General features: G+C 49.7%; 1 protein-coding gene across 1 annotated transcript in view; it reads left to right on the top strand.

Annotated features, from left to right (window-relative positions):
- LOC138793315 (olfactory receptor 56A4-like) overlaps nt 1-25,652 on the top strand; it is a 35,371-nt gene extending 9,719 nt beyond the window's left edge. Inside the window, exon 2 of the mRNA XM_069971838.1 lies at nt 24,451-25,652. Coding sequence (XP_069827939.1) covers nt 24,451-25,415 — 965 coding nt within the window. The 3' untranslated portion in view covers nt 25,416-25,652. The remainder of the gene's footprint in view (nt 1-24,450) is intronic.
- Nucleotides 25,653-26,505: the final 853 nt, after the last annotated feature.

The following is a 26,505-nucleotide window of genomic DNA, read 5'->3' as shown; positions in this document are numbered from 1 at the left end:
GAAAACAGGAGGCAGCATAAGTAAATCACATGAGACCTAGTCCAGTAATGGCGGGTATCACTTCAGTGACACTCGAGGCGCTTCGCAGCAATGGTAAAGGATCAAAATATGGGTCTCTTAAAATAATATCTGGCCAAACCAAAATAAAAGGTAAAAGGGTCCAGCTAGGACCTAGAAACACAAGAACGTAACTCGTGACACACACTAACAAGGGAAGGTTGCCAGGGCGGGCTTCCTTCAGCGAGTGCAAAGAAGGAGGCCAAAGAGGAGAGAGGTTAGGATAGGAGGAGAAAGGGAGAGGAGGGGAGAGAGAAGGGGTTAAGGGTTATCCGAGAAGGCTGAAAGGTACTCAGGCGAATCGACAAACTCCAGCCAATGACGCCACACTTTATAGTGACGATCAGCAGTGTCCTTCGTGTCTAACACCAATTCCTCCATACGGCAGAGATAGAGGATCTCCCTAAACCACTCCGTGACACTAGGGACCCTGTCAGTTTTCCACAAGCGCGGAATCACAGATCTGGCGGCCTGTAGGAGAAATCTCAGAAGCCCTGTGTACAGGGGCTTCACCCTGCCCGGGATTATGGACAGGAGGAGGGGGGCCGGATCATTGTCGAGCTGGATCCCTGTGAGAGAGTGGGTGAGTTTTATGACTTTCAGCCAGAATGGTTGGAGCAGCCTGCACCCCCCACCAAACATGCACCATGGTGCCCCTCGCCTCCCCACATCTCCAGCAGAGATCAGGGACTGTCGGATACAATTTCTGCAAGAGAGCCGGTACGCGGTACCACCTCGGCAAAATCTTAAAGTTGGTCTCCTGGGCCCGGCTGGAGACGGAGAACTTGTGGCAAAGCGTAAAGGATTTGCTCCAGTCAGCGGCCTCGAACGTGCGTCCAATCTCCCTCTCCCAGCCTCTGGTGTACGAGGGAAGACCCTCAGAGCTGTCGTTCAAAAGTAGGTTGTAGATTAAGGAGACCGCGTGGGAATGGGGGGTCGTAGAGTTACAGAGCTCCTCGAAGGGGGTCAGGGCACGAGCTGGGCAAAGGCGTTGCAGGTTGGAGGAGAGGAAATGTTGGAGTTGACGGTACTGTATCATGTGTAGTGGCGTGTGGGCCAGGTCAGGGACCAGGTCTGTATAGGGGAGTAATCTGCCATTGTTGGTGACATGACATATGCGCAGGGCAGGGAATCTGTCTCGGCCCAGAAACGAGGAACATAGGGTTCCCGGTTCAAATTCAGGGTTGCCTAGTAAGGGGGTCAACGGGCCACCCGGGCGCACCAGTCTCGCTGAACGAGCCCGGCCAGAGTAGGTCCTCGTCAAGGACTGGGAGACCAGGGGCCAATGCCGAGTTCGATTACGGCGCAGGGCGGCTTGCGGAAGCCAGGGGATCGTGGCGGGGTCCACCCTGAAGAGGGATCTCTCTAGCTGCACCCACTGCTTGGAAGAAGCATGATGTATGCAGTCGAGCACACTCGCGGAGGTAGCCGCTAAGTGGTAGAGGAAGCAATCCGGCAGAGCCAGGCCCCCAGCCTGCTTACGTCTCGCCAGGATGGACCGCGCCATCCTAGGGGAGCCCCCCGACCACACAAAGCAGCGAAATAGCTTGTGTAGTTGGAGGAAGAATTGTTTAGGAATGGATGTGGGTATCGTTTGGAAATAATATAGAAGACGGGGGAGAATCGTCATTTTAAGGGAGTTGATGCGCCCCAACCAGGAGATGTTACTCTTGTCCCATCTCTCCAGTTCTACCTTGATGGCCCGAAGGAGGGGAGGATAGTTAAGGGTGTAAATGAGGCCGGGGTCTGATGGGATCTGGACCCCCAGATATTTGAAGGAAGTGGACTGCCATTTAAAGGTATAGTGACGCTGGAGGGACAGGGTCAGGGGATGGGGCAGGGTGACCCCAAGGGCCACGCTTTTGGAGAAATTAATCTTATAATTACTAAATAGGGAGAAGTCCGTCAGGTCAGACATGACGGCCGGAAGAGAGGAAGCAGGGTCGGAGATGAACAGCAGCAAGTCGTCCGCAAAAGCGGAACATTTATGTTGCGTCTGTGTGGGGGTATGGAAGCCAGTAAAGTGGGGGTTATTTCTCAGTGCTATGAGGAGGTGCTCCATACAGAGAACATATAAGAGAGGGGACAGGGAGCAGCCCTGTCTTGTGCCATTTCTGATCGGGAAGGGCTGGGATAAGGTTCCGTTGATTTTGAGTTGGGCTTGGGGGCTACCATAGAGGGCAAGAATCCTCCCCAGCATAGTGGGGCCCATTCCTATCTGGGCAAGCGTCCCCTCCAGGAATCCCCAGTCCACCCGGTCAAAGGCCTTCTCCGCATCTAAAGATAGCATCATGAGGGGAGTGCGATGCCTCCTGGCCTGGGCAAGCATCGAAAACGCCCGGAGGGTGTTATCGCGTGCCTCTCTTGACAAAACAAACCCCACCTGGTCCGGGTGGACTAGTGAACCCAGGAGGACCGCCAACCTCTGCGCGATCAGCTTGGCAAAGACCTTTGCATCTAAGTTAATGAGAGATATGGGCCTATAGCTTGAGCATTAAAGAGGGTGCCTGCCCTCCTTAGGTAGTACTATAATGTGGGCTAATAAGGCAGCTGGAGGGAAGGAGGAGGTGGGAGATATAGAGTTAAAGGCCTCCAAGAGAAGAGGGGATAGTTCAGGTTGGAGCAACTTAAAGAAACGTGCTGAATAGCCGTCGGGGCCTGGGCTTTTACCGTTGGGCATGGAAGATATGGCAGTCTGAAGCTCCTCCGCAGTGAAGGGGTCCTCCAGCGAGGCCGCATCATCAGCCGATAGGGAGGGTAGGGCCGTGTCGGAGAGGTATTGGTGTAGCGTGCGAGTAGGCGATTGGGACGCGGTCCCAGGGGGGGGGCAAGCTATACAGGGACTGGTAGTAGGAGTGGAAAGCTTCCAATATGTTGCTGGTTAAATGGCTGGTGGCGTTGGAGGAGTTTTTGATAGATGCTATGAACGTGGAGGACCTGCCGTCTCGCAGAATTTTTGCTAGAGCCCGGCCAGGTTTGTTTCCCCATTCATAAAGCGATCTGCCACATAGCTGCTGGTATAGTTTATATTTTTTATCTAAAAGAGCATTTATCTCGTGGCGGGTCTGGAGAAGTTCCCAGAACGTCGCTTCCAACAGGGAGCGTTTATGAAGTGTCTCCAGATCTCCAAGTTTCTGGAGGAGGCGCCCCAGTTTGGCCACTGCAGCACGTTTTAGGCGAGCGCCATGTTTGATCAGCACTCCGCGAAGAACGCATTTGAGAGCCTCCCACTTAGTTTGGGGTGGGGTGTCATCTGAAGCGTGGTCCGCCCGAAAGTTGGAGATGGAGGTCTTCAGATCAGCCACACATACACTATCCTGAAGCAAGGATTCATTTAACCGCCATGTGAAGGCCGGTCTACGGAGCTGGGGGAGGGAGAGTACGCAATGCACCGGTGCATGGTCCGACTGGAGTATGTGTCCTATGTCCGATGAGACTAGATATTGAAGATGGTGGTGTGATAGGAATATGTAGTCAAGTCTACTATATACCTGGTGTGGATTGGAGTAGAAGGTGAAATCCCGGTCTTGTGGATGAGTGATACGCCAGACGTCGCATAGTTGGTGCAAGTGCAGCTGCCGACTCAGTCGGTTGAGCTTGCTGTTGGAAAGGAAGGAGTGCCCAGTGGAGGTGTCCTGGAGAGGCTGGAGCGGGAGATTGAGGTCGCCAACTAACAAGAGCATACCCTCCGCAAAGGCGGAGAGGTCGTCCAGCACCCTTAGGAGAAAAGAGACCTGGTTAGTATTTGGAGCATACAAATTAGCTATCGTAACCACTTGGCCCTCTAGGTTACACTTGACGAACAGGTATCTCGCCGAGTCATCCAAGAGGGTGTCCATTACCGTGCAAGGCAAGGATTTGTGGATAAAGATGGACACCCCCTTGGATCGACTCTCCGGGTTGGCGCTGTGGTAGCCGACTGGAAAGTACCTGTTCCTCAATACGGGGACATGCCCCACCTTAAAGTGTGTTTCCTGAAGACACAGTATACGAGTTTTTTGCTTATGAAAAGAATAGAGGACCTGTGCCCTCTTCTCGGGCGTGTTAAACCCTTGTACATTAAAAGAGGATATTTTGAACTCAGCCATAAGTACCACTCAGGAAGGACAGGAAGGGGGGAAACAGGGGGGTAGGAGAGAGGGGGGAAGGGAGGGTGAGAGAGAGGGGATTAGGGGAGAGCCCGCCCCGGCAGACAAACAACGATACTGAACTACTATCAGAGGAGTGTAACTGTAACAAACACTAAAGACAAACACAAACAGGGTAAGCAACAGAACGTTAAGTTGCTAGGGTGCTAAGATATACAGCACAAGTTGCTGATTCAACGGTGCAATAAAAATACGCGCAGGTACCTATTGGGGGGGTATATATATGGCACTACCGGGGGACAAAAAGAAAAACTGAAGCTAAAGGAGGCAGTATTCCTGCTCTGTGGGTCTAGGAACTAATATAACAAGGGGGGATGATGGAGAAAAAACAGGGAGGGGGCTGTAAACGAGACCAACATGGATATCAGACCCAGCCACAGCGGCTGCTCGGTCTCAGGACCAGACATAGGAAGCGAGACCATATGGTCTCTGGTCACAGTTCCGGCAATTGGGAAGCGTCCCTCCTGGGACGTCTGGGTTGTCGTTGCGGTCGTGGCGAGGGCCCCCTGGTTCTGGATGAGCCAGCTGTAGAGGCGGAGGCAATGCCCGGGCGCCCTGGCTGTGCATAGGGGTCTTTGAGGAAGGCAGTCCATCCCGACAGATCCGGGGTCGGCAAGTTGAGGGCCCGGAGAAAGTCTGGGAGATGCGCAGGAGAGCGCAGTGTTGTTGTTCTGGTTCCATCTCTGACGATCAGGGCAAACGGATACCCCCATCTGTATGGTATGTTTCTATTCTGCAGTAAGGAGAGTAGTGGTTTTAGGGTAGCTCTTTGACGCAGGGTTCTGAGAGAAAGATCAGGAAACAGTTGAAGCTGCGCCCCATCGAAGTCAATGACCCTTTGAAGCCGAGCCTGCTTCATTATCTCTTCTTTGATAGCAAAGCGGTGTATCCTGCAGATTACGTCTCTGGGGAACCGGGGATCAGTGCTGGGGGCCCGCAGAGCCCTATCTATTTCCAGCGGAGCGTCCACGGGTTTGTGAAGTAGAGTATTGAAAATGCCCGTGAGGGTTGGCATCAGGTCTTGAGGATGTGTGGCTTCCGGCAAACCCCGCAGCCGGATGTTATTGCGGCGGTTTCTATTCTCCAAGTCATCTAGGTGTTCCGCCAACTGGTGATGAGTAGTGCTATGAATTGCGGACGTAGCCTGAAGATCTTGGATAGTAGACAGGACCGAAGTTTTAAAGGATTCCAAGTCCTCCAGCCTGGTCTGAAGGTTCTGAAGATCGGCACGGACCGTGGTAAGAGCCCTGCGCCATGCCCTATTCAGATTGGATGCTAGGGAGTCCATGTCCGATTTAGTAGGCAACAAGGCAAGCAGGGCCTTCAATTCAGGGTGTCCGTGCAGTATGGTGATGGCTTCTGCAGGATGCGGCAGCTCAGATGTCAGTAGCCCCACAGTGGGGGAGGGGGACCGCATGGCCGCCTGAGTATGTGTGGCACGAGAGGAGTGCCCCTTATCTCTGTCCTCCTCCTCATGCTCATAAAATGTGAGGCCCCTGCAGGTGGATAAGGGCCTGTGGGTTGAGGTGACCGAGGGGCGTTTGGGCGGGGGGCTGCTGTCCCAGTTCTGCATTGGGGCCGGGTGGAGGCTAGAGGCCACAATATCCTGTGTGTCCTCGTCATGGCTACTCTGTGAGCCAAATATGGAGGGCAGGCCTGGGGTGGATTGCAAGGCCCCAGCAGGGTGCAGTCCCGCATCAGACAGGGGCTGCTGAGCGGCGCCGGTCCCTCCGGCGGGAGCCGGCCCCGTGGATGAAGCCTGCTGCCGTACATGATGCTGGTGGCATTGCGCTCCGGGGTCGGGGAGGAAGGCACCGGCAGCCGTCTGCGTCTCCCGCAGTGGTGCTGAGAGCTGAAGAGGGTGAGAGGCCGCCGCCATCACATGGTCGGGCGCCATGTTGGAATCCGCCCCTGTCTGTTCAGGTCGCATTGCAGGGCTGCGGAGGAGATCCAGCGGCTGGAGCAACGGGGCCGAGGTTTGCCCGAGGGGAGGAGAGGGGAGGGTAGGGTAGGGGGTGCCCGAGGGGAGGAGAGGGGAGGGTAGGGGGTGCCCGAGGGGAGGAGAGGAGAGGGGAGGGGAGGGGGTGCCCAAGGGGAGGAGAGGGTAGGGAAGGGTAGGGGAGGGGGTGCCCGAGGGGAGGAGAGGAGAGGGGAGGGTAGGGGGTGCCCAAGGGGAGGAGAGGGTAGGGAAGGGTAGGGGAGGGGGTGCCCGAGGAGAGGAGAGGGGAGGAGAGGGGAGGGTAGGGGGTGCCCAAGGGGAGGAGAGGGTAGGGAAGGGTAGGGGAGGGGGTGCCCGAGGGGAGGAGAGGAGAGGGGAGGAGAGGGTAGGGTAGGGGGTGCCCGAGGGGCCTTTTCCAATGTAGAAGTGTACTCTGCCTGGAAAGAACGAACGAGAGAGAGAGAGAGAGACAGAGAGAGAGACCAGAGAGAGAGAGAATGTCCATAGTGCAATAAACTTTGTGATATCAACTGGGACTAGTCATCAGAAGTCTCTGAAAGCAACATATATACAGGAGGCCAAACTCCATTAGCACGGCCGGTTTTAGACAAACTGTGGCCCTGGGCAAAACTAAAGTGGGGCCCCAAAAATACATATGTACATCCAGCAGGTATGGTGCATAGTGTGCAGCAGCATATCCCCAGGCGCAAGATTTTATGCAAAAGATTGCACATGTTTAATGACTTTGCCTGCCTTACGCAATTTTCACTTGAAAAAACAAAATTTGCTCATTTCTGTGCAATTAAGTGAGTGCATGCAACTTATTAGGACAATGACCCATTACTCCCCCCACACACGTATATATGGATAGACTGACAAATAGGAGATAGGAGATAGATAGATAGATAGATAGGAGATAGATAGATAGTAGATTGATGATAGATAGATAGGAGATAGATAGATAGATAGATAGATAGATAGATAGATAGATAGATAGATAGATAGATAGATAGGAGATAGATAAATAGATAGGAGATAGGAGATAGATAGATAGATAGATAGATAGATAGATAGATAGATAGATAGATAGATAGATAGATAGGAGATAGATAGATAGATAGATAGATAGGAGATAGATAGATAGATAGATAGATAGATAGATAGATAGGAGATAGATAGGAGATAGATAGGAGATAGATAGGAGATAGATAGATAGATAGGAGATAGATAGATAGATAGATAGATAGATAGATAGATAGGAGATAGATAGATAGATAGATAGATAGGAGATAGATAGATAGATAGATAGATAGATAGATAGATAGGAGATAGATAGGAGATAGATAGATAGATAGGAGATAGATAGGAGATAGATAGGAGATAGATAGGAGATAGATAGATAGATAGATAGATAGATAGATAGATAGATAGATAGGAGATAGATAGGAGATAGATAGATAGGAGATAGATAGATAGGAGATAGATAGATAGATAGGAGATAGATAGGAGATAGATAGATAGGAGATAGATAGATAGGAGATAGATAGATAGGAGATAGATAGATAGATAGATAGTTAGATAGGAGATAGTTAGATAGGAGTTAGATAGGAGATAGATAGATAGATAGGAGATAGATAGATAGATAGATAGATAGATAGGAGATAGATAGGAGATAGATAGGAGATAGATAGGAGATAGATAGATAGATAGATAGATAGATAGATAGGAGATAGATAGATAGATAGATAGATAGGAGATAGATAGATAGATAGATAGGAGATAGATAGGAGATAGATAGGAGATAGATAGATAGGAGATAGATAGGAGATAGATAGGAGATAGATAGGAGATAGATAGGAGATAGATAGGAGATAGATAGGAGATAGATAGGAGATAGATAGATAGGAGATAGATAGGAGATAGATAGATAGATAGGAGATAGATAGATAGATAGATAGATAGATAGATAGATAGATAGATAGGAGATAGATAGGAGATAGATAGATAGGAGATAGATAGATAGATAGATAGAAGATAGATAGATAGATAGATAGATAGATAGGAGATAGATAGATAGATAGATAGATAGGAGATAGATAGATAGGAGATAGATAGATAGATAGATAGATAGATAGATAGATAGATAGGAGATAGATAGGAGATAGATAGATAGGAGATAGATAGATAGATAGATAGAAACATACCTAACCACACAAAAAGAGGCTGTTATCCCTGCCCAAACTGTGTAACCTGCAAACATTTGGTGAAGGGAAAACACTTCACACACCCTAACAGGCAAGAACAGTCCAAAATCAGACATTATCTGACATGTCGGTCTGATTGGATAATATATGTGATATGGTGTCCTTGTAACAAGATATATGTTGGCGAAACTACTTATGATTTGCGTACTAGATTTGGGCAACACAGGTATTCAGTGCGTAAATGTAAAATGGATTTACCATTATCCAAACACTGTACGGAGTCAAGACATTCTGAATAGGATTTAAAGGTTATGGCCATAGACAGAATACCTCCACTGAAATATGGGGGGACAGATTGAGCACTTTGAAAAAACGTGAATTATACTGGATATCTATATCATAAAAATCAAAGTCTGTCTGTCTGTCTGTCTGTCCTCTATAGACTTCCAAACGCCTGAACCGTTTGACCCCAAATTTGGCCCACAGATACATTGGGTGCCCGGGAAGGTTATTGCGAAGGTCCCGTCCCCGCCAAATGTACAGGAGGGGAGGGGGAGGGGAAAGAGAGGCGCCCCATAGAGATGAATGGGAAAATCTCCTCACTGCACACACAGGTGATATAATTAGCTGCAGCAGACACGGCAGTTGGAGCCTTAGCAACCAATAGGATTACTGCTTTCATTTTCACAGGCAGCAATGGTTGCTAGGGAAGCTGCCTCACAACATCCACAGTAATAACTGGTAGACCCCCTACTCCATCTATACAGTACAGGTATACAGGACCCCCTACTCCATCTATACAGTACATGTATACAGGACCCCCTACTCCATCTATACAGTACATGTATATACAGGACCCCCTACTCCATCTATACAGGACATGTATACAGGGCCCCCTACTCCATCTATACAGTACAGGTATACAGGGCCCCCTACTCCATCTATACAGTACATGTATATACAGGGCCCCCTACTCCATCTATACAGTACATGTATACAGGACCCCCTACTCCATCTATACAGTACATGTATATACAGGACCCCCTACTCCAACTATACAGTACATGTATACAGGGCCCCCTACTCCATCTATACAGTACATGTATACGGGACCCCCTACTCCATCTATACAGTATATGTATATACAGGACCCCCTACTCCATCCATACAGTACATGTATATACAGGAGCCCCTACTCCAACTATACAGTACATGTATATACAGGACCCACTACTCCATCTATACAGTACATGTATATACAGGACCCCCTACTCCATCCATACAGTACAGGTATACAGGACCCCCTACTCCATCTATACAGTACATGTATATACAGGGCCCCCTACTCCATCTATACAGTACATGTATATACAGGACCCACTACTCCATCCATACAGTACATGTATACAGGACCCCCTACTCCATCTATACAGTACATGTATATACAGGACCCACTACTCCATCTATACAGTACATGTATACAGGACCCCCTACTCCATCTATACAGTACATGTATATACAGGAGCCCCTACTCCAACTATACAGTACATGTATATACAGGACCCACTACTCCATCTATACAGTACATGTATATACAGGACCCCCTACTCCATCCATACAGTACATGTATACAGGACCCCCTACTCCATCTATACAGTACATGTATACAGGACCCCCTACTCCATCTATACAGTACATGTATATACAGGGCCCCCTACTCCATCTATACAATACATGTATACAGGACCCCCTACTCCATCTATACAGTACATGTATACAGGACCCCCTACTCCATCTATACAGTACATGTATATACAGGACCCCCTACTCCAACTATACAGTACATGTATATACAGGACCCACTACTCCATCTATACAGTACATGTATATACAGGACCCCCTACTCCATCCATACAGTACATGTATACAGGACCCCCTACTCCATCTATACAGTACATGTATACAGGACCCCCTACTCCATCTATACAGTACATGGGCCAGGACTATAGGTGCAGCCCAAGGACTTTGGCTGTCTTGGATTACGTGGGTGTCCTTCATCTCCTGGATGAGCTTGGTTGGTACATGGCTGGAGCCAGGGGATGGCGTTCCTTGATAGGGGGTGGTCACCAGTGTCTATATAATGCTGGAGGAAAGTGGTTTTCCCATAATCCAGGGGATGATTACTGAACGCCAGGTGATGCTTTTTCACCATGTTCAGGACTTCTCTGATGTGCTCTGGAGAAGTGTTGGCATCTGCTATGTTCAGATCGGAGCACCAGGGGGCAGCAGATTCAGAGGCAGGGTGAGTGCTGATAGATCTTTGTTTGTCTTTAGAGCATGGTACAGATGGGCTGGAGTATCACTGAGGTTGACAAGACGGACAAGTACTCGCCCGTTGGAGACTGTAACAAGGCTGCATGCTGCTTTTGATCAGTGGGTGCCCATTTCAGTTAATAGGGTTCAGGCAGGCTTGGTAGTCATTGATCCCTATACCGGGGCACCAGATCAATATCTAGCGGTTAGGGCCCTATTCCACCGGACGATTATCGTTCAGATTATCGTTAAATCGTTTGAATCTAAACGATAATCGTTCGGTTGAAATGCAGTTAACGCTTAACGACCGAACGAGAAATCGTTGATCGCTTTATAAGACCTGGACCTATTTTTATCCTTGCTCGTTCGCAAAACGTTCTCATTGAATAAGACGTTGTTCGGTCATTCGCAGTAGATACGAAAGCAATAGCAAAGAAAAAACGATCGCAAATACGATCATAAGTAACGATTATCGTTCCATGGAAATGAGTGAACATTTTCAGGTCTTTCGCAATAGCGGTCGTTTGAGATCATTAATCATCAACGTTTATGCAAACGATAATCGTCTGGTGGAATAGGGCCCTTAGCCGGGACGACTACTGGATGGGGGTCTGCTATTCTGACTCTTCACATCTCCCCAAGAGGGTTGGGAAACTATTGTTGAGCACTGAGTTCCCGGATGGCTTGTTGTACTGATCATCTGGCAGAGGGAGGAGCAGAAGAAAGAGAGGCAAGCAAGGCCGGATAACATTCATACATAACACCATATCAGAGTCGGTACCACCATGAGTCTCCGTGACAAGAATACCTTGACCTGTTGTCCTATCTAACTGGATAGTGGCTTCCCAGTAACCCACCATTACTAGCAACCAGAGACAGACCTCCTTTGAAATCACTGGAGAGTTCAGAGTAGTCAGTGATTTTTGAACACATGTCGGTTACTTGAGAGCAAGTGTCTATGAGAGCATCTAGGGGTACGCCATTGTCTCGTAGAGTTACATGCGGGCAAGGCGATATGAACCTGAATCCCACTTTGAGGAGGTTCTTCCCGAGGATCAAGCCTTCTCCTGAGCGGCATCCCATTTAACTGAAAGCACTCCCTGCAATAATGGCCATTTCTTTTGCAGAATGTACAATAGAGTCTCTGATAATAGGGGCCTCTCCTTGGTAGGGGTCAACCTGGACTGGGAAGACGAACACTTGGTTCAGGGGACAGTGGTCTGATGCAAGAGTGTGGTAGGGTTTTTGGAGTCGGTGTTGGTTGTGAGCTCAGCCAGTCATGGTAGTTGCCGTGAGGCCAGGGCTAGTCCAGCACACAGGTGTGATGTTGATACCTGCTTGTTGTATGGCTGGCTGTGTTCCCCAAAAGGGTCAATAACCTGCCGGGTTGTTGTTATCACCACAATCCTGCGTGGCAACTGACCCACCCGGATCGTCGGTACTGCCACCCACAGAAGGGGGGAAAGTAACCCAAGGTGTACGGTAATGTAGGTGCAGGTGTGAACAGAGGTGAGCAGAGTCCCGTGCATTAGTATAAAAATATAACAACTTTACTGTTAGGTTTTACAGACAGTAGAATTCTTGAGACAGACTTTATTGCTGAACTTAGTGCTCGAGGAGTAGTTGTAGTTGTAGTGTGGTGTGCCCCCGTGGTGCTATGGCAGAGGAACGGCCGGTGATTTGCTAGATGGTGAGGTGTGACGCCACTCCGGTGGTGGTTGGCCGAGATGTAGCCAGACCCTGAGATGTTGTGTCGGGACGCCAGTGCTGGTTGGGCACACAGGTATGGTGGCACTCCTGCTTTTAGTTTAAAGGGCCGGTTATACCTTGTTCCCCTGTGGTCAGTGACCTTCCAGGTTGTTACGGGGTCCCTTGGGCTGTTGTCACGGTGGTCCGGAGTGGTGTAGTGACCCTCAGTACCGCCACCTTCAGACAGGGGAAATGTCCCAAGGATGTAGTGTGCACTGTGTTGGTGCTGGGTGAAGAATGACAGAGTCTCTTTATTATAAATATTCTCTTGTTTACTTGGAAAGTAGTGAGGTACAGCAGGATATACAGCTGTGCATAGACAGGATACGTTTCTCTTGATAAAACACTTGACAATACACTTGATAATACACTCGATAGGACACTTGGTAATACCGGATCTAGATCTGTGATAGGAGTATAGTGAAGAGTACAGTCGTGCCGACTAAGTTGCGTGTTGAGAGATACAAAGAATCAGAGTAGCAGAGAGGAGGATGTTGTGAGAGTCCCAACCCAAGTAGTACTGTTAGTGACATAAAAAGAATAATTCTCTTGGTCCCTGACAAGGGTCCGGGCCTGGCCCTGGCTTCACTGCAGCAGGAATTGTCTTCTCCTGTAACACTAAGAAATGACTCAGCCCACCAATCCTACACTAGCTAAGGTAACCCCTATAAAAAGGTGCTAGTTCCTGGTGGCTATGTATGTGTGTGAGATAGAATAGAGGTAATAGGTTAGAAATAGAGGGAGAAAAAGCCTGCACCTGTCACAGGACAAGAAACAACATGTCACAGATACAGTTAACCCATTGCTTCCCTCAGCTGTGCTCAGTATAATACAATCAGTAAATACAACAGCGACACCTAGTGGCAAAAACAAACAATACACTTCTCCTTCATCCCACTGTGAGAACCTGAGTGAGTTACTTTACCCAGGTGCATAGAAACTTAGTGACACACCTGTGCTGGAACACTACAAGACGAGGAGGATGATAATAATAAGGAAGAGCAGGGACCCCAGGAACCCCATACACATCAGAAATGTTCAATGTGAGGAAATTGAAAAGATTCAATATCCAAAATTGTAAAGTTTGAACAATTGTCGTAAGAAATGTGGGCAGAAATTTTAGAACAAAATTAAGCAGATTTGATTTGTTTAGAAAAAAACGTATTACTTAGAGATCAGCAATAGATTCCGATTTCCGACCTTATTTACTGTGCTCTCAATTTCCCCTCAGATATTGGTTCATCCACTTAAAAAATTTTTAGGAATCTTTGAGGAATAGCGCAAATAGGAGCAGGGAAGCAGGGACTCCGGTGAGAAGCAGGGACATCGGTCAGAGGTTTCTCCTGTCCTCTCCTGTATGGGGTCCTGGTCACCTCCTTCTGTCCTCTCCTGTTTGAGGTCACCCCCTTCTCCTGTTTGGGGTCATGTCACCCCCTTCTCCTGTCTTCTCCTGTGTGGGGTCACCCCCTTCTCCTGTCCTCTCCTCTGTGGGGTCACCCCCTTCTCCTGTCCTCTCCTGTGTGGGGTCATGGTCACCTTCTGTCCTCTCCTGGGTTGGGTCACCCTCTTCTCCTATATGGAGTCACCCTCTTACCCTCCTATGTGGGGGTCACGGTCACCCTCTTCTCCTCCCATGTAGGGTTCAAAGTCACCCTGTTCTCCTGTGTGGGGTCACCCTCTGCTCCAATGTGGGGGTCATGGTCACCCTCTTCTCCCATGTGGGGGTCACCATTTTCTTCCGTGTGGGGTCACCCTCTTCTCCTACCTTCTTTTGTGCGGTCAGCATTTCCTGCAATCCTCCCGTCTTCTCTTTGCCGTCCTGCCCCCACCTGATAATGAGCTGAGAGTCTACAGACTAATCCAGTCCTCAGTCATCACCAGGAGGGAGAGAAGACACAGACATGAGTGAGTAAGATCCCAGCATCTCTATTACACGATAAGGACTCTATACATCACTGACCCTAAGAGCTGACACTCTAGCTGCACATCCTCCATGGTATACTGGATCACATGGGCAGGTTGAACTCTTAGCTGAGGGATTTTCAGTGATGGGTTCATGTGATGCTCTGAGGTGCTGCCACCATTGATGCTCCACATGTGAACAGGCACCAAGCTCTCCTTATAGGCAACATAATAAACCCACAATGTAAAGCCATAGTCTATGGGGTAATGGGGACTATGTGTAGAGACCCCAGGAGTCAGCTACAGACTACCCTGTGTTTATTGGGGGACACACATAGTATAGTATAGAGAAGAATAGCGGAGGGGGGCCGAGTATAGAGAAGAATAGCGGAGGGGACCGAGTATAGAGAAGTATACCGGAGGGGGACCGAGTATAGACAAGTATACCGGAGGGGGACGGAGTATAGAGAAGTATACCAGAGGGGGGCCGAGTATAGACAAGTATACCGGAGGGGGCCGAGTATAGAGAAGTATACCGGAGGGGGACCAAGTATAGACAAGTATACCGGAGGGGGACGGAGTATAGAGAAGTATACCGGAGGGGGGCCGAGTATAGAGAAGTATACCGGAGGGGGGCCGAGTATAGAGAAGTATACCAGAGGGGGGCCGAGTATAGAGAAGTATACCAGAGGGGGGCCGAGTATAGAGAAGTATACCGGAGGGGGGCCGAGTATAGAGAAGTATACCGGAGGGGGCCGAGTATAGAGAAGTATACCAGAGGGGGGCCGAGTATAGAGAAGAATACCAGAGGGGGACGGAGTATAGAGAAGTATACCAGAGGGGGGCCAAGTATAGACAAGTATACCGGAGGGGAACGGAGTATAGAGAAGTATACCGGAGGGGGGCCGAGTATAGACAAGTATACCGGAGGGGGACGGAGTATAGAGAAGTATACCGGAGGGGGGCCGAGTATAGAGAAGTATACCAGAGGGGGGCCGAGTATAGAGAAGTATACCAGAGGGGGGCCGAGTATAGAGAAGTATACCAGAGGGGGGCCGAGTATAGAGAAGTATACCAGAGGGGGACGGAGTATAGAGAAGTATACCAGAGGGGGGCCAAGTATAGACAAGTATACCGGAGGGGAACGGAGTATAGAGAAGTATACCGGAGGGGGGCCGAGTATAGACAAGTATACCGGAGGGGGACGGAGTATAGAGAAGTATACCGGAGGGGGGCCGAGTATAGAGAAGTATACCAGAGGGGGGCCGAGTATAGAGAAGTATACCAGAGGGGGGCCGAGTATAGAGAAGTATACCAGAGGGGGGCCGAGTATAGAGAAGTATACCGGAGGGGGGCCGAGTATAGAGAAGTATACCAGAGGGGGGCCGAGTATAGAGAAGAATACCGGAGGAGGACCGAGCATAGTGGACGAAGGCCATGAAATGAGTTTGGAGGGTCTTGTGAAGAAAAATTTGTGAGTATGGAGGCTTCTTTGGAGGAGGATTAAGTATGGAGAATGAATCACTTTGTGTATTATGGAGTAGGAACAGAATGGAGAAGGACTGAGCATCGAGGGTTTCATGGAGGAGAAAGGAGTATGAATAAGGTTTAAACATGGAGTAGGAATAAGTATGGAGGGTCCTGTAGAATGATTATGGGAAGGAATGACAATGGATGGTCCTCTAGAGTAGGAATGAGTAAGGAGGTTCCTGTAGGTAGGAATGAGTAAGGAGGGTTCTGTAGAGTAGGAATCAGTATGGGTCCTGTAGAGTAGATGTGAGTATGGGGGGTTCTGTAGAGTAGGAATCAGTATGGGTCCTGTAGGTAGGAATGAGTAAGGAGGGTTCTGTAGAGTAGGAATCAGTATGGGTCCTGTAGAGTAGGAATGAGTAAGGAGGTTCCTGTAGGTAGGAATGAGTAAGGAGGTTCCTGTAGGTAGGAATGAGTAAGGAGGGTCCTGTAGAGTAGATGTGAGTATGGTGGGTTCTGTAGAGTGGGAATCAGGATGGGTCCTGTAGAGTAGATGTGAGTATGGGGGGTTCTGTAGAGTAGGAATCAGTATGGGTCCTGTAGAGTAGATAAGAGTATGGGGGGTTTCTGTAGAGTAGGAATCAGTATGGGTCCTGTAGAGTAGATGTGAGTATGGGGGGTTCTGTAGAGTAGGAATCAGTATGGGTCCTGTAGAGTAGATGTGAGTATGGGGGGTTCTGTAGAGTAGGAATGAGTAAGGAGGGTCCTGTAGAGTAGATGTGAGTATGGGGAGTTCTGTAGAGTAGGAATCAGGATGGGTCCTGTAGAGTAGATGTGAGTATGGGGGGTTCCGTAGAGTAGGAATCAGGATGGGTCCTGTAGAGTACAGAACTCCCCATACTCACATCTACTCTACAGGACCCATACTGATTCCTACTCTACAGAACCCCCCCATATTCACATCTACTCTACAGGACCCATACTAATTCCTACTCTACAGAACCCCCCCATACTCACATCTACTCTACAGGACCCATACTGATTCCTACTCTACAGAACTCCCCATACTCTTATCTACTCTACAGGACCCATACTGATTCCTACTTTACAGAACTCCCCATACTCACATCTAGAGTGGGAATCAGGATGGGTCCTGTAGAGTAGATGTGAGTATGGGGAGTTCTGTAGAGTGGGAATCAGGATGGGTCCTGTAGAGTAGATGTGAGTAAGGAGGGTTCTGTAGAGTGGGAATCAGGATGGGTCCTGTAGAGTAGATGTGAGTATGGTGGGTTCTGTAGAGTGGGAATCAGGATGGGTCCTGTACAGTAGATGTGAGTAAGGAGGGTTCTGTAGAGTAGGAATCAGTATGGGTCCTGTAGAGTAGATGTGAGTATGGGGAGTTCTGTAGAGTAGGAATCAGGATGGGTCCTGTAGAATGAGCATGAAACAGAAAACACACATTTTCCTATGGAAGAGGAATTAGTCTCTCTTTCTCTTTCTCCTCCCTCCCTCCTCTTCCCTCTCTTTCTTTTTCCTCCCTCCCGCTCTCCTCCCCCCTCTCTTTCTCTTACCTGCTTCTCTTTCTTATCCCTCCTCTTTTCCCTCCCTTTCTTCCTCCTTCCTCGTCCCTTTATCTTCCTCTTCCTTTTTCCTCCCTGTCTTCCTTCTTCCTCTTCCATCCCTTCCTTCTCTCTTCATACCTCCCAACCGTCCCGGATTTCGCGGGACAGTCCCGTTTTCGGGGTGCTGTCCCGCGGTCCCGGAACGCCCCCCCCCCCCCGTGTCCCGCATTATATGTGGCCCCAGCGAAAAAAACAATAAACCAGTAACTCACCTGTCCTCCGGTCCCAGCAGCTCCTCTCCCGGCAGAGCGCGCACTCCCGTCATCCTCCGGGGCGGGCAGCGGGATATACACTGCAGGAGGACTATAGATCCCAGCACACTGTACACTGCAGGGAGGACTATAGATCCCAGCACACTGTACACTGCAGGATGACTATAGATCACAGCACACTGTACACTGCAGGAGGACTATAGATCCCAGCACACTGTACACTGCAGGACGACTATAGATCCCAGCACACTGTACACTGCAGGAGGACTATAGATCCCAGCACACTGTACACTGCAGGAGGACTATAGATCCCAGCATACTGTACACTGCAGGGAGGACTATAGATCCCAGCACACTGTACACTGCAGGAGGACTATAGATCCCAGCACACTGTACACTGCAGGGGGGACTATAGATCCCAGCACATAGTACACTGCAGGATGACTATAGATCCCAGCATACTGTACACTACAGGAGGACTATAGATCCCAGCACACTGTACACTGCAGGGGGCGGACTATAGATCCCAGCACACTGTACACTGCAGGAGGACTATAGATCCCAGCACACTGTACACTGCAGGAGGACTATAGATCCCAGCACACTGTACACTGCAGGAGGACTATAGATCCCAGCACACTGTACACTGCAGGAGGACTATAGATCCCAGCACACTGTACACTGCAGGAGGACTATAGATCCCAGCACACCGTACACTGCAGGAGGACTATAGATCCCAGCACACTGTACACTGCAGGACGACTATAGATCCCAGCACACTGTACACTGCAGGACGACTATAGATCCCAGCACACTGTACACTGCAGGGGGCGGACTATAGATCCCAGCACACTGTACACTGCAGGAGGACTATAGATCCCAGCACACAGTACACTGCAGGAGGACTATAGATCCCAGCACACTGTACACTGCAGGAGGACTATAGATCCCAGCACACTGTACACTGCAGGAGGACTATAGATCCCAGCACACTGTACACTGCAGGACGACTATAGATCCCAGCACACTGTACACTGCAGGGGGCGGACTATAGATCCCAGCACACTGTACACTGCAGGAGGACTATAGATCCCAGCACACAGTACACTGCAGGAGGACTATAGATCCCAGCACACTGTACACTGCAGGAGGACTATAGATCCCAGCACACTGTACACTGCAGGAGGACTATAGATCCCAGCACACTGTACACTGCAGGAGGACTATAGATCCCAGCACGCTGTACACTGCAGGAGGACTATAGATCCCAGCACACTGTACACTGCAGGACGACTATAGATCCCAGCACACTGTACACTCCAGGGGGGACTATAGATCCCAGCACACTGTACACTGCAGGAGGACTATAGATCCCAGCACACTGTACACTGCAGGAGGACTATAGATCCCAGCACACTGTACACTGCAGGAGGACTATAGATCCCAGCACACTGTACACTACAGGAGGACTATAGATCCCAGCACACTGTACACTGCAGGAGGACTATAGATCCCAGCACACTGTACACTGCAGGGAGGACTATAGATCCCAGCACACTGTACACTGCAGGGAGGACTATAGATCCCAGCACACTGTACACTGCAGGAGGACTATAGATCCCAGCACACTGTACACTGCAGGAGGACTATAGATCCCAGCATACTGTACACTGCAGGAGGACTATAGATCCCAGCACACTGTACACTGCAGGAGGACTATAGATCCCAGCACACTGTACACTGCAGGACGACTATAGATCCCAGCACACTGTACACTGCAGGGGGCGGACTATAGATCCCAGCACACTGTACACTGCAGGAGGACTATAGATCCCAGCACACAGTACACTGCAGGAGGACTATAGATCCCAGCACACTGTACACTGCAGGAGGACTATAGATCCCAGCACACTGTACACTGCAGGAGGACTATAGATCCCAGCACACTGTACACTGCAGGAGGACTATAGATCCCAGCACGCTGTACACTGCAGGAGGACTATAGATCCCAGCACACTGTACACTGCAGGACGACTATAGATCCCAGCACACTGTACACTCCAGGGGGGACTATAGATCCCAGCACACTGTACACTGCAGGAGGACTATAGATCCCAGCACACTGTACACTGCAGGAGGACTATAGATCCCAGCACACTGTACACTGCAGGAGGACTATAGATCCCAGCACACTGTACACTACAGGAGGACTATAGATCCCAGCACACTGTACACTGCAGGAGGACTATAGATCCCAGCACACTGTACACTGCAGGGAGGACTATAGATCCCAGCACACTGTACACTGCAGGGAGGACTATAGATCCCAGCACACTGTACACTGCAGGAGGACTATAGATCCCAGCACACTGTACACTGCAGGAGGACTATAGATCCCAGCATACTGTACACTGCAGGAGGACTATAGATCCCAGCACACTGTACACTGCAGGAAGGACTATAGATCCCAGTACACTGCAGGAGGACTATAGATCCCAGCACACTGTACACTGCAGGGGGGACTATAGATCCCAGCACACTGTACACTGCAGGAGGACTATAGATCCCAGCACACTGTACACTGCAGGAGGACTATAGATCCCAGCACACTGTACACTGCAGGGAGGACTATAGATCCCAGCACACTGTACACTGCAGGAGGATTATAGATCCCAGCACACTGTACACTGCAGGGGGAACTATAGATCCAAGCACACTGTACACTGCAGGAGGACTATAGATCCCAGCACACTGTACACTGCAGGACTATAGATCACAGCACACTGTACATTGCAGGAGGACTATAGATCCCAGCACACTGTACACTGCAGGAGGACTATAGATCCCAGCACACTGCAGGGGGGACTATAGATCCCAGCACACTATACACTGCAGGGGGGACTATAGATCCCAGCACACTGTACACTGCAGGAGGACTATAGATCCCAGCACACTGTACACTGCAGGACTATAGATCCCAGCACACTGTACACTGCAGGGAGGACTATAGATCCCAGCACACTGTACACTGCAGGAGGACTATAGATCCCAGCACACTGTACACTGCAGGAGGACTATAGATCCCAGCACACTGTACACTGCAGGACTATAGATCCCAGCACACTGTACACTGCAGGAGGACTATAGATCCCAGCACACTGTACACTGCAGGACTATAGATCCCAGCACACTGTACACTGCAGGAGGACTATAGATCCCAGCACACTGTACACTGCAGGAGGACTATAGATCCCAGCACACTGTACACTGCAGGGGGACTATAGATCCCAGCACACTGTACACTCCAGGACGACTATAGATCCCAGCACACTGTACACTGCAGGAGGACTATAGATCCCAGCACACTGTACACTGCAGGAGGACTATAGATCCCAGCACACTGTACACTGCAGGAGGACTATAGATCCCAGCACACTGTACACTGCAGGAGGACTATAGATCCCAGCACACAGTACACTGCAGGAGGACTATAGATCCCAGCACACTGTACACTGCAGGAGGGGACTATAGATCCCAGCACACTGTACACTGCAGGAGGACTATAGATCCCAGCACACTGTACACTGCAGGGAGGACTATAGATCCCAGCACACAGTACACTGCAGGGAGGACTATAGATCCCAGCACACTGTACACTGCAGGAGGACTATAGATCCCAGCACACTGTACACTGCAGGGAGGACTATAGATCCCAGCACATAGTACACTGCAGGGAGGACTATAGATCCCAGCACACTGTACACTGCAGGAGGACTACAGATCCCAGCACACTGTACACTGCAGGAGGACTATAGATCCCAGCACATTGTACACTGCAGGAGGACTATAGATCCCAGCACACTGTACACTGCAGGAGGACTATAGATCCCAGCACACTGTACACTGCAGGAGGACTATAGATCCCAGCACACTGTACACTGCAGGGGGACTATAGATCCCAGCACACTGTACACTGCAGGAGGACTATAGATCCCAGCACACTGTACACTGCAGGAGGACTATAGATCCCAGCACACTGTACACTGCAGGAGGACTATAGATCCCAGCACACTGTACACTGCAGGAGGACTATAGATCCCAGCACACTGTACACTGCAGGGAGGACTATAGATCCCAGCACACTGTACACTGCAGGAGGACTATAGATCCCAGCACACTGTACACTGCAGGAGGACTATAGATCCAAGCACACTGTACACTGCAGGAGGACTATAGATCCCAGCACACTGTACACTGCAGGAGGACTATAGATCCCAGCACACTGTACACTACAGGAGGACTATAGATCCCAGCACACTGTACACTGCAGGAGGACTATAGATCCCAGCACACTGTACACTGCAGGAGGACTATAGATCCCAGCATGGACTGAGCGTTGACATAGGGGCTCTGTGTCTGGTCATTGATCGCCATCTTTATTTCAGCGCTATTTATAGATTATGTTATCAGTCGGTGGGAGATTAAACAATATTATTATCCTCTGACTATTGACTCAGTGATTAGTCTGCAGCTGACGGCCATCACTATGTACACTGTGTCTATACAGAAACCCCAGCCTCCCCATGACAACCCTTCCTGCTGCGCGTCCATGGATCCAGCTCCCCCATCCTGTAATCCTCCAGCCATTCCTATTACAGATCAGGGCACTGCTATAGGGTCTATTCAGGTGACACATACACTATATACACATACACTATATACACATACACTATATACACATAGATTTGTTTCTAGTAATGATCTACACAGTTCCTGAAAGGTAAGTGAAGCCTTTCCTCTTGGGGCAGCTGCCCCCTGCATACAAATCAGTGTACCTGCTGCTGTATGTCCTCGGTGTAAGCTCCCTCTCACTTTAACTTCTCAGCAGCAACAAGTGTAACCCTTTGTTGGCTGCTCCTGTTTTTCTCTGTGTGCTCACATAGCAAATAGAAGACCCAGTGCATCAGTAACCCTTTCTCCCCCACATGTAATCTATAGTAGTAGAGCCAGTACATCAGTAACCCCTTCTCCCCCACATGTCATCTATAGTAGTAGAGCCAGTACATCAGTAACCCCTTCTCCTCCCCCACATGTCATCTATAGTAGTAGAGCCAGTGCATCAGTAACCCCTTCTCCTCCCCACATGTCATCTATAGTAGTAGAGCCAGTGCATCAGTAACCCCTTCTCCTCCCCCCATGTCATCTATAGTAGTAGAGCCAGTGCATCAGTAACCCCTTCTCCTCCCCCCATGTCATCTATAGTAGTAGAGCCAGTGCATCAGTAACCCCTTCTCCTCCCCACATGTCATCTATAGTAGTAGAGCCAGTGCATCAGTAACCCCTTCTCCTCCCCCCATGTCATCTATAGTAGTAGAGCCAGTGCATCAGTAACCCCTTCTCCTCCATGTAATCTATAGTAGTAGAGCCAGTGCATCAGTAACCCTTTCTCCCCCACATGTAATCTATAGTAGTAGAGCCAGTGCATCAGTAACCCCTTCTCCTCCATGTCATCTATAGTAGTAGAGCCAGTGCATCAGTAACCCCTTCTCCATGTCATCTATAGTAGTAGAGCCAGTGCATCAGTAACCCCTTCTCCTCCCCACATCTCATCTATAGTAGTAGAGCCAGTGCATCAGTAACCCCTTCTCCTCCATGTCATCTATAGTAGTAGAGCCAGTGCATCAGTAACCCCTTCTCCCCCACATGTCATCTATAGTAGTAGAGCCAGTGCATTAGTAACCCCTTCTCCTCCCCACATGTCATCTATAGTAGTAGAGCCAGTACATCAGTAACCCCTTCTCCTCCATGTCATCTATAGTAGTAGAGCCAGTGCATCAGTAACCCCTTCTCCTCCCCACATGTCATCTATAGTAGTAGAGCCAGTACATCAGTAACCCCTTCTCCTCCATGTCATCTATAGTAGTAGAGCCAGTACATCAGTAACCCCTTCTCCTCCATGTCATCTATAGTAGTAGAGCCAGTGCATCAGTAACCCCTTCTCCTCCATGTCATCTATAGTAGTAGAGCCAGTGCATCAGTAACCCCTTCTCCTCCCCCACATGTCATCTATAGTAGTAGAGCCAGTACATCAGTAACCCCTTCTCTCCCACATGTCATCTATAGTAGTAGAGCCAGTGCATCAGTAACCCCTTCTCCCCCCACATGTCATCTATAGTAGTAGAGCCAGTACATCAGTAACCCCTTCTCCTCCATGTCATCTATAGTAGTAGAGCCAGTACATCAGTAACCCCTTCTCCTCCATGTCATCTATAGTAGTAGAGCCAGTACATCAGTAACCCCTTCTCCTCCATGTCATCTATAGTAGTAGAGCCAGTGCATCAGTAACCCCTTCTCCTCCATGTCATCTATAGTAGTAGAGCCAGTACATCAGTAACCCCTTCTCTCCCACATGTCATCTATAGTAGTAGAGCCAGTGCATCAGTAACCCCTTCTCTCCCACATGTCATCTATAGTAGTAGAGCCAGTACATCAGTAACCCCTTCTCCTCCATGTCATCTATAGTAGTAGAGCCAGTGCATCAGTAACCCCTTCTCCTCCATGTCATCTATAGTAGTAGAGCCAGTACATCAGTAACCCCTTCTCTCCCACATGTCATCTATAGTAGTAGAGCCAGTACATCAGTAACCCCTTCTCCTGCACATGCCATGTATTGTAGGGTGCTGTGCTAATGGTTTGCCTTCATGACCTCTCTTCCCAGCTCAAGACATTTGAATTTCTGAGATTCGGAGATGATTGGAAATGTTACTATGTTCCCCCGGCCCTTGTACTTATAGAACCACCTGCCCTGTTTAACCATGATGTGATCTCTTCCAGACAGCACCTCACTGGTTAATAAGACGGACACACATGGCACCAACATCTCCACCCTGGAGTTTATCTTCATCTGTTTCCCTGAAGTCCACAGCTGGGATCTCTCCGGACTCCTCCTCTTCTTCCTCTTGGTTGCCCTTCTCTCCAATGTGACCTTATTAGTGGTGATTGTCATTGAGCCACGGCTCCATCATCCCATGTACTACTTCCTTGCCATGCTCTCGGTGGTGGATATTTGTCTCAGCACTGTTGCCACCCCTAATATTCTGGTGATGCTGTGGACGGGCTACACCATGGTAATGGCCAACGCTTGTTTCAGCCAGATGTTCTTCATCAACTTGTTTTCAGCCGGAGAATCCTCCATCTTCCTGGTCATGGCTTACGACCGCTATGTGGCCATTTGTAATCCTCTCCATTATCCTTCCATCATCACCAAACCATTTGTAGCCAAAGCTTTTGTCTTCATTCTGGTGAGAAACACGGCGGTGGCTTTGCCAATGTCTCTCCTGGCAGCAAACCTGGATTACTGCTCCAGCCGAGACATCCTTCATTGTTTCTGTGAGAACATGTCGGTAGAGAAGCTGGCCTGCAGTGACAACACTCCCAGCAGCATCTATGGCCTGGTGGTCTTCATTGTGATTGGCGGCAGTGATCTCCTGCTCATTGTCCTATCGTACTTTGTCATTCTGCGGACGGTGGTGGTGGCTCGTTCCTTCAGCGCTGCCTCCAAAGCTTTCCGTACATGTGGGTCTCACCTCATCGTCATCTGCATGTTCTACATCACAATCGCCACCACAATGGTGTCTAACCGAGCGGTCAAAGAGATTCCCCGGCCGGTGCACGTGGTCCTGTCTCTTCTCCATCAGCTTCTGTCACCGGCTCTCAACCCACTAGTGTATGGCATCCTGACCAAGGAGATACGGCACTCTGTACTCAGGATTCTGGGCAAGATTAAAGTTCATCCATGATGGTCATTGGACATGGGGAAGAAGAAAAGAAAGGAACGTTAACCCCGATGGGAAAGAACATATTCTTATATAATACACATAGTTATGGCCTGAGGAGGGTGGTCTCCACAAGGGGGTGTAAAATATTTGGGGTGACTAGCCTGGGGTTGAGGTTGGAGCTCAGAGGAGCAGTGCGAGTGTCGTTCAGTGAACATAGAAGGGCGTGTTATGTCCTAGACAAGACGGGGCGGAGCTCGATGTAACTGGTATATCCATAATAAACATCAGTGAGATGAGTAGTGAAGCGGTGGACTTCCATCGTCTGTTTCCTGTCATCTAATGGTTGATGGGCTGGAGGGTCACTGGATCATCACCTATAGATTCCTTCATTACAGCAGTGATAACCCGAGTGAGGTGGTGAACATTGTACCCGACCAATGGCCTGTGTGACCTTCAATATGTAACCAGCACAGAAACCGAAAAGATTGTGTCCGAGACACAATCAAATAGAAAGAGGTCAGAGGTCAGTGTGCTCTGTAACACTAGGAGACTTAAAGGAGAAGTCCGGGGTCTGAGATGGCTGAACATAACAACATGCACCTACCTCCCTGGCTCTGGTGCTGGGATCCGCTGTCCTCCGCTGTCCTCCGCTCCAGTGCTGGGATCCGCTGTCCTCCGCTCTGGTGCTGGGATCCGCTGTCCTCCGCTCTGGTGCTGGGATCCGCTGTCCTCCGCTCCGGTGCTGGGATCCGCTGTCCTCCGCTCCGCTGCTGGGATCCGCTGTCCTCCGCTCCGGTGCTGGGATCCGCTGTCCTCCGCTCCGGTGCTGGGATCCCCTGGCCTCCGCTCCTGGGATTCGCTGTCCTCCGCTCCGGTGCTGGGATCCGCTGTCCTCCGCTCCGGTGCTGGGATCCGCTGTCCTCCGCTCCGGTGCTGGAATCCGCTGTCCTCCGCTGCGGTGCTGGAATCCGCTGTCCTCCGCTCCGGTGCTGGGATCCGCTGTCCTCCGCTCCGGTGCTGGGATCCGCTGTGCTCCGCTCCGGTGCTGGGATCCGCTGTGCTCCGCTCCGGTGCTGGGATCTGCTGTCCTCCGCTCCGGTGCTGGGATCTG

This window comes from Dendropsophus ebraccatus, chromosome 5 (genome assembly GCF_027789765.1).
Source record: "Dendropsophus ebraccatus isolate aDenEbr1 chromosome 5, aDenEbr1.pat, whole genome shotgun sequence".
Taxonomy (NCBI): domain Eukaryota; kingdom Metazoa; phylum Chordata; class Amphibia; order Anura; family Hylidae; genus Dendropsophus; species Dendropsophus ebraccatus.
The sequence above is the reverse complement of the archived record's forward strand: the minus strand, read 5'-3'. Positions and strand labels throughout refer to the sequence as shown.